The sequence below is a fragment of the Nicotiana attenuata genome, chromosome 3, assembly GCF_001879085.1.
Source record: "Nicotiana attenuata strain UT chromosome 3, NIATTr2, whole genome shotgun sequence".
Taxonomy (NCBI): Eukaryota; Viridiplantae; Streptophyta; class Magnoliopsida; order Solanales; family Solanaceae; genus Nicotiana; species Nicotiana attenuata.
Window position 1 is genome coordinate 40,353,781 of NC_031991.1, and position 9,527 is coordinate 40,363,307.

At 36.0% G+C, this 9,527-nt stretch overlaps 1 protein-coding gene across 1 annotated transcript; it reads left to right on the plus strand.

Annotated features, from left to right (window-relative positions):
* On the plus strand, nt 1,054-9,074 carry LOC109223580 (RHOMBOID-like protein 12, mitochondrial). The gene is made up of 8 exons (XM_019387953.1): nt 1,054-1,541; nt 4,593-4,713; nt 4,810-4,929; nt 5,810-5,920; nt 6,912-6,962; nt 7,785-7,889; nt 7,980-8,021; nt 8,738-9,074. The coding sequence occupies exons 1-8, from the start codon at nt 1,174-1,176 to the stop codon at nt 8,825-8,827; spliced, it is 1,008 nt and encodes a 335-aa protein (XP_019243498.1). The 5' UTR covers nt 1,054-1,173; the 3' UTR covers nt 8,828-9,074.

A 9,527-nucleotide genomic window follows, 5' to 3' on the forward strand; every position in this document is an offset into this window, starting at 1 on the left:
TTCTTCAAGCTCTGAACTTTTATCTTCAATCGCTTCTTCAGATGCACTTTTCTTAACTTTATATTCCAGAAAGAAGAGGGTTTTTTCTTGCTTTTCCCAATTACTTTTTCCCTTAGGTATATTAATAGCCGGTTTGGCCAAGCTTCTTTTTGGCCAAAAGTGCTTTTTTTTTTTGCCAAAAGCACTTTTGGCCAAAAATTGAGGTGTTTGGCCAAGCTTTTGGAAGGAAAAAAAGTGCTTTTGAGGAGAAGCAGAAGCAGTTTTGGAGAAGCAGAAAAAAGTAGCTTCTCTCCAAAAGCACTTTTTTGAGAAGCACTTTTGAGAAAAATACACTTAGAAACAGTTTTTTAAAGCTTGGCCAAACACTAATTGCTGCTCAGAAGTGCTTTTCAAACTAATTAGTCAATCACAAACTGCTTCTCACCAAAAGTACTTTTGAGAAAAGCACTTTTGAAAAAAAAGCACTTATCAAAATAAGCTGATTTTTGCAGCTTGGCCAAACGGGCTATAAGTCGATGATGTGGCATTGATTTATCTGATGTGGACATGATTTTTTCTCCACGTCAGGCGAGTGACCAACACGTAATGCTGAAGGGGTTTAAAATACATGTTTTGACTGAGTTCAGGTGTCTGGATGAAACTTCATTAAATAGAGGGACCGGGATGACAAAGTGACACAAGTATAAGTGCCATTTAGGCTATTCTGCCATTGTAAAATGGTATTCATACACATATCAATATTTTTTTGCTATTTTATTTTCCTAAATTTGGATGATACATGGTCTTGAAAGCATGTGCTTATTGTTCAAGATTAAACTTTGATTATGCATCAAAATCTTTTGCAAGGTACGCATAATTCTTCAATTATTTCTTTGTATTCTGAAAGAACATTTTGACTTGATTAGTCTTAAATATATCATATATACATGACTCGGCATACACGTCGAAAGACTAGTAACAATATATATATATATATATACTCATACAAATATCTCATACACTATTTTACAAGTACCGAGACCTCATGACCCAAATATGTACTTGTTTACTGTCCGTTGTATAACATGGAATTTTTTTCACAAGAAAACACACTGAACAAAACAATACAAAACCAGACCAATAACACCATTCCAAGCATAAACGGAGCTTCAACAAAAAAGCCTATAGGAAATTATGCAGAGGCTCTTGTCCCTCAAACTCCTCTCCAAAATCCCCAGAAATCTCTCAAATGCAACCACAAATCCCTCTCAAACTTTCCTTTCTCTAACTTCCAAGACAAACCCATGTCACCCTTATCAGCAACAACAATTTTTCTCTGCTTTTTCACACGCACACACACACTCAATTAGGCTACAAAATGTGAAATTTTCACATGGGGTTTTCTCAAACCCACTTTTCTCTAAGCAGCTGTTAACAAACAGAATTTTCAGAGGTGATCGGAGCAAGGATTTGGTTAACCGTACAGTTGGGATTCTGAGGACTCAATTTGGAAAAAGAAATTTTCACTCTAATTTCTCATTTGGTTCCTCTCGCCGCGGCTGGTACTCTATTATTCCCCCCTTTTAGCAGCTTTAATATATTTATCAAAATATTTGAGGTTGGCCATTTCATTGCAATACTAAATAAATTTTTACAGAAATCATATACATTACATTTTTTTAAAAGGCAAAATAGAGGTTTTCTAGTTTTTCTTTTTCCTTTTAATTTCACAATTATCTTTACACTGACATACAAGTTTTCCTGTTTTGACTAATCAAGTTTATTTGTTTGTTGTTGAGATTGTATAGTGAATAAAGTCTTAGTCTTTACTTTGAGAAAAGGAGTTGGTTTTGCGGACTGTGATAGATAAGTTGTACCCAAGTTTCGTTTTGCTGTACTTTCTGGGGCTTTAGCAGCAAAATAGAATGATAAGGTGTGATCTTTAGGGTCTTGGTCTCTTTGGAGATAGGAAATTGAACGTAGCTGTCGTTCCTTCAGTTTTTGTTCATCTTTTAATAGTTGGGGAAGAATTAGGAGTTGTTTAAAAAGGGAGTTATTAAAAATTTCGAACTTGCGTCCTTTGCATTTTGTATCTACTGTCTATATGAAGCAGTAATGATCCATATAGCCGATCCCAACTTGTTTGGGCCCTTGGCTTAGTTGTTATTGCTGTTGTTATTGTTGTAGCTCCAAGGGTCTATCGGCAGGGGCTGATCTACAGTATCGGGTATGGGTTCCCAGGAACCCAGTAGCTTTTGCCCGGATCCTGTATTTGTATTGAGAAACATATTAAAGGTATAAGTATTATTAGTTGGGAACCCAGTACCAGAAACGAATGTTGGTTCAGCAGCGAAGGGGACCCTGCTTAGACTATGTTTCTGTAAGTTGGTTGGCAAGGGTTCGAATCCATTTTTTGATAGTTTTTTTAACTTCATCTTTGGTTTTTTCACAGAATAACATCCCAGGCACTTCTGTTATTTCTCTTTTCTTCTTAAAAAACACTACAAATGAAGTTAAATTAAAAGAGGCCAGCCAAATAAAAAACTTGCTGAAACCTTTTGTCCCAATCAGTTATTATTGTATATTATTTGAGATCGTTGGGAAGTGGGAACCCATAAGGTTCGAATACTGGATCCGCCTCTGTCTATCGGAAACACCCTCTCTACCTTTCAGGGTAGGGTAAAGCCTGCTTACTCACTAATCCTCCCCAGACCCTACTCGTGGGATTTCACTGGGTTGTTGTTGTTGTAGCAATTGTTGTCTTTTGTAATTGCACCCTATATATTTTTCAGATTTACACCCTAATCTCTTCATTTTTTTTTTGTAAAGTTCTTTTGCACCATAATGTATACTCACACTATTTTTTCCTCTAATCAACCATTGAGATTACGTTTACATTTTTTAAATAAATTGGGTCCAATTTTTGCCTTAGTGATTGTGAGATCAATTTGCACCTCTCCAAGGGGCAAACTGTTCTTGCTAAAAATTTGGTTTCATCTTTATACTTTCATGTTTGTTAGGTACATTTTGTGAGTTAAGAATTCTATTTACCTCCACTCATCGTGCATTCACAAGGTTTGAGCTTTTCTTTTCCTTTTTTGGGTCTCACGTGTATAGTAGGTGGGAAATAATCGACAAATTCAATCTCATGTATGTGAATTTAGGTCTAGAGAAGCACCTAACCCTGTGGCCTAATAGTTAATAAAGTGGGTTCAAATATTAGAGATTAAGGTTCAAATCCAAATAGAGAAAAAACACTAGGTAATTTTTTCCATATGTCTAAGCCTTAGTGGAATAGTTACTCGTCGTCCAGGAGAGCGCAAGCTAACCCAAACACCATCATTTTCAAAAAGAAAAAAAGGTCTAAAGAAGTTTGAATTATATATTTTGATTTTGTCCCTCATAGATAGTCACATAAATCTCATAACAGGTGCAACGTAATTTCACTTTTAGATCATAAAATTATGACCTGGCATATCTTCACGTGAAATTTAACCTAATCTCATGTGCAGGCTTAAAACTTTAGGCTAGGAATCGTAAACGGGACATACATTAGGCCTGCAGTTCACTCAACTCATGATTTTACAAAAAACCCTAGAGATTATGGGATTGATCATAATAAATAAAAGAAATAGGTGTAAATAATGAAAGGGAGTATGCTTTAAAGCAGCAAGTGCAAAGATCTCTGGGATCTCTGGTTGATTTGAATTTTAAGAATAGCACTGCTGATGATAGAAGTAGAGCTTTAGATGTTTCTTGAGCTTCTGGTGCTGTTATGTACAGTAAGATAAATATTGCTCTGTGAAAAATTTAAGAAAAAAAGGAGCTACTGTACTTTCTTGTCCGTTTGGAAAAACTTGCCCACTTCCTCAAACTGACTTAAGATATGCCCTTCAACCGTTTTAACTAATACTCCTATAAACTAATTTTGCTGATAAAAAAGCTAATATAAAGTAATGTTACTTTATTTTATTTTTTATAAGGTAAATTGTATTAATCAAAAGGGAGAAAACTCCCGTATACAAGAAAGTTAATTTGACATAGTCTTCGGGAACTATCGTACTTTTTTCTTTGCACATACAAACCGATTATTTAAATAGTTATTTTCCTATATTAGTAATCTATTCGAACGTTTTACTCTTAGTCTCCACCAAGGTGGAGGTATGCCGTTTTTAATGGGATGAAGTGAGCTGCATTTAATTGAATCTGACCTGCAATAACTAATGAGTTGTGACAGCTAGGAGTTCGTAATCATTTAAACTGTTTCTAACATTTTTAGTTTTCTGATGGGAGAAATGGCGACAATCTGTGTAAATGTCATTCCATTGCTCTTAGTCAACTTCATACATTTTCTATTTTCTAAGTTATGACATATTTTTGATAAGGAATGTTATGACATCTTTAATGGAATGAATTGATTAGTATTTAGTTGACACTGATATGCAGTGACTAGTGAGTTGTGACAGCTAGAAGTTCGTCATGTTTAACCTGTTTCTTGTATTTCAAAATTATGGCAGGAGAAAAGGCAATGTTTGTGATGCCATTCCCTTGCCTTTAGTCCAACTTCATATGTTTTCTATTTTCTAAAAGTCATGGGCATTTCCAATTTGTAGGCAATCAGGTTTTGGGAGGTTTTCTACTGATGGAGTGGTGTTAGGAATAATCTTAGCTAATGTAGCTGTGTTTTTGTTATGGCGTGCTGCTGATAATAGGTTCATGATCAGGAACTTCATGGTAAGTCACTAAGATAACTTATCTTTTTGATGCAATTGACAGCTAAGACATTTTTTTCCAACTAGATTAACTTTTTTTTTTGTATCTGGTGCTCAGATTTCAGTGGACAATGTTACAAGTGGACGGGTTCACACATTGATAACATCTGCTTTCAGTCACATTGATCCTTGGCATCTTATCTCTAACATGGTTGGATTCTACTTCTTTGGAACAAGTGTAAGGTCACCTGTCTTTCTACTTCTATATCATGACTAAGCTTTATATCTTCGTAAGCAATTCAGTAACCTCATTGAAAATTCTTGATGTTGAAATCTAGCAACTAATGGAATTGTATCCTGTTTTTCATTCGGAAGGAAGGGTCTTAAAAATATTTCCTAGCAAGAAACATTGTCTCTGGCATTAATGGATATATGGCCAAGCTCAAACGTAGTGTTTCAGTGACCTGTCTGAGCACTTGCTGACTTTGGGCTAATGAATGGAAGAGTGGTAAACTCGATGCATACTGATCTGATAAAAAATTTCATTACTTTTTTTTTTCCTCTAAGCGATCTCAGTTTTAAAAGTGATGGTATTTAGGGGGGAAAAAGGAATTGACATTAGATAGAACCAAATAACTGAAATGGGTGGAATCGAGTGCTGAGAAGGTTAGTATCCTCCCTTGTGATATTTAAACTTTGAAATGGCTTATTTTAGATGGGGGTAAATGCATTAGCAAGCTTCTTGATATCTTCATCTTTACTTCTGATTATTTTATACCATTATTCTGCATACAGACTGCAGCCCTTATCTTGGAAAAATGAAAGAGCTACTTTTGTCAGAAATGACGCATTAGATGGTTACACCTTTAGGATCACAGTCAATTTTAAGTGAGAAGATAACTAGTGCAGTACTTGTGGAAATGATCCAGTTTTATCTGTCAACTCAGTTAAAGGGACATGGCTTACTGCTAAGCCATTTGGCCCGATGTCACAATTTGTCTTGGTTATTTATACCTTTTTAGTATAAGGGTAATTGATTAATCACTTAATTAATATTAAGCAATTACTTCATTGGCATATTGTAAATTAGGCATTTTCCAATTTCTTTTTATTGGCAGATCGGTAGTACTTTTGGGCCTCAGTTTCTTCTGAAGCTGTATCTATCTGGAGCAGTTGTTGGCTCTGTTTTTTACGTGGTATATCATGCCTTTATAGCTCCATCACTACAGGTAATCTTGGCGCAGCAACCTTATTATATCTATTTGTTCCCTTAGCCAAGAAGTTGATGAAATTTTTTGTAGTTACACCTGTGTATGTTACCTGCATACTAAATCATGATTAAATCCTCAGTCCAATTTATAGCAAAATTCATGGTTAATATTTTAAAGAAGTCGATGGTTTAGACTTTATCTCTGAAACATGAAAAGCACAACAAAGTGAAGCCGGAAATCTCAATCATTTAACCTATTAATGGTTCAGAAGAATCCAGGAACGGGGGGGAGGGGGGGGGGGGGGCAGTTAGAACGCTACATGAAAAGTGATTAAATATGGTAGTGGAAAATTTAGGATATACTGTACTGGTGTTAGTTGTGGTACTTGTGTAGGGGATTATAGTGTAATTGCTTCTGTTTTTCAGTTGGCTTGCGTATGTTTTTGGATTTACTTCACCTTCTCAGTTATGCACGAGGTTTTTTTTCCTATTAATGATTAGACATTCGAGAAAGAAGGATGAGGAAAAGTTAAAGTGGACTGTGCTGCAGGATTTGAGTTGGTCACTTTATTTCGTAATTAATCCCTCTGTTCCAACTTTTGTGTCACTTTTCATGATGAGAGTGCTAAAATGTTTAACAGACATCTATGATAGTATTATTTTTTATAAATTGACAGATCAAATTTATGTTTTAATGTCATGGTCTCCTAGCAAACTTACTCCACAGCTAATATTCTAATATTTTCTTAAGAACAGTTGTGTAGCTCAACTGGTCAAGCGCTTCAGCTTCTTTAAAATTGTCACAAGTTAGAACCTCTGTAGCTTCATTTTCTCCTTATCGAAAAAATAAATAAATTATTCCACTAGTACCTATAAAATATGCCGGTCAAATTTACATAATAAAAGTTCTTTGTCGAGATAATTGTGTGACATGAATTGATGGAGAGAATATAACGTCACTACCTCTTTGGTTGTAAAAGTTGTTCATGGCCGTTACCTTTCTTTGGTAGGGACAAAGAAGACAAATGCAGAGCATGCATCCATCGCAAGTTCCGGGCTTGGTAAATTCATGTCTTACGTCTTCTTGATCTCTGCTAGCTCTTCCTTTTCCTTCACCAGTTTCAATTTTTTGTGTTGCCATGTTAACAATTTATGGGACTCCAAAGGATCTGAAATAGGATTGTCATTTTTCTCTCATCTTTAATGAAGATTATCAAGTTTTCTTTAACATAGTACTTTGTCTTCTTCAAATTCAGTAGTTAAGCATCTTTTTTTGCATGACTTTGTAGTGTTTGCTGTGGTAATTGGACTAATAGATATGCTCTGGAGAAAAGAATTGGAGTAATGTCATAGTATAAGCCACTCCAATTCTATACATTTTGGTCTCGATCTTTGTAATTAGTGAACATTACTTTTGGAAGGTTATCACTTATCAAACCATGGTTTACTAAATTGCCATAAGTTTTCATTTTCGTTAGCCACTATATGTGATTGTTATAACTCCTTGTAACTCCCAGCGAAACCCAAAATGATGTTATGTTTCTTCGGTCTTGTCCTATGGATTTCTATTTGCATGTGGGATCTTGGAAATATTCCAGCTTCTAAACAACATGGTTCTTGGTTTGGTTTCTCATCCTTTGCATGGAGAAGATGTCTGTTAATTACTCTTTGATTTCTGAATTCCTTGAAATTCCTAATTGAATGGTTAATGGATGAAATTGAACCTTTTACTTCTTTATGGGAAGTTACAACAAAAAGGTATTATTTTGGAATATTGGAAAATTCTGCACGTCTTTTATGTACCCCCCCCCCCCCCCCGATAGTCAAAGCGTCATGCAATCTTTACACTTTGCCTTGACTTCTGTTCATGCTTTTCTATTTAGGGTGCAAGTGGGGCTGTAAATGCAGTGATGCTGCTTGATATATTCCTGTTCCCTAAAAAGACTCTCTATCTTGATTTTATTATTCCAGTTCCAGCAATCTTACTGGTATGTAATTGTGTATTTGTTTTCTAGATGGTAGTTTCCAAAGCTAAATTTGGCTAATATTTTGTACACGCCTATGATCCTAATCTTCAGGGAATCTTCCTCATTGGAAAAGATGTCTTAAGAATATTGGAGGTATGATCGTCTAGCTCTATTTCGTCTTTTGTTGTTTTATGAAGGGGAGCTTTGGCGTAATTGGTAGAGTTGTTGTCACGTGACCAGAAGCTCACGAGTTTGAGCCGTGGAAACCGCCTCTTGCAGAAATGCTGAGTAAGGCTGCGTATAATAGACCCTTGTGGTCTGGCCCTTCGTCGGACCCCGCGCATAGCGGGAGCTTAGTGCACCGGGGTACCCTAGTTGTTCAACTTTATCATGAAATTAAGTTATCAATGACTACTATGCACTGAAGTCATACTTTCCTTCGACTCAGTTGCTAATGAAAATAAAAACCAAAATGTTAGTAAAGTTTACTTGTTCTGTTCTAGTGTTCTATCATGAAAATGCCTTCTATATTTAAGTTTACTAGATTCTCCACTGCTTGATTTGCATGATCAGACTATTTAGCAGAGTAATGCATGCAGTTACATGGTCTGCTGTAAAAGGTCGTACGACCTCTCCAATTCCACCCTTATGCTGATTCTCTGTGTTGGTTGAGGGAATGAAACAAAATCAGATAGCCCAGTGCTCACGTGCCAGATTGAAATATTTGCCTTTGAGCCAGTTCTAACATGGGAGCCTTAATCCTATCTCAACTTACTCTATAGTTTTTCCACAAAAGAGTAAACATTAGTCTTGCTATGACTTGTTTTATATGAATCATGATGCATTTTCTTATCTCTTGTCTTCATCAGGGTGACACTCGAGTCTCAGGATCTGCTCATTTGGGCGGGGCTGTCGCGGCTGCCATAGCATGGACTCGAGTAAGAAGGGGAAGATTCTGAAGTCTCATTGCTTTGTCCTTATAAATGTAATTTCGGCAGATATAACTGAACAATGCAGTTAGGATATATAGTACCAAATTGCATTTAGGATGTATTCCTTCCCACCCTTGAGTTATTGCCTTCTTCTAGGGTGAAGTGCCAAGAGATGTCCCTTTAAATAGCAGCAATTGTCACATTCTAAATTCATGGATATTGTCAATGCAATTTGCAGCCTGAAAGCATGGTGCTGCTGACCAATTAGGTACTGGTTTGCTTCTTCTTCACAGTGGTAACAATAACATTTGAGAATTACAACTTAAAAGTGAGAATACATATTACTTAACCACGGTTTAGTGATAACTCTTAAAAGTCACCCTCGGCAGTGGCTTCACCCTCGGCAGTGGCGAAGCCAGGAATTCTCCCAAGGGTGTTCACACTCGAAAGAAGTGTCACAACCCAAAATTTGACCATGATCGTGATGGCGCCTATCGTGTTACAAGGCAAGCCTATTTCCCAAAATGTTACTACTAAATCGATTATAAGAATTTAATAAAATATTTTCAACATTTAAATTTCTCATAAATTAAATCAACTCTAAATATAATTAATATAAAGTACGGAAACGAGCCCTAAACATCGGGGTGTCACTAAGTCATGAGCGTCTAAAACTATGAATTATGAAATATAACTGTCAATACAATCCAAAGAAGAAATAACAAAA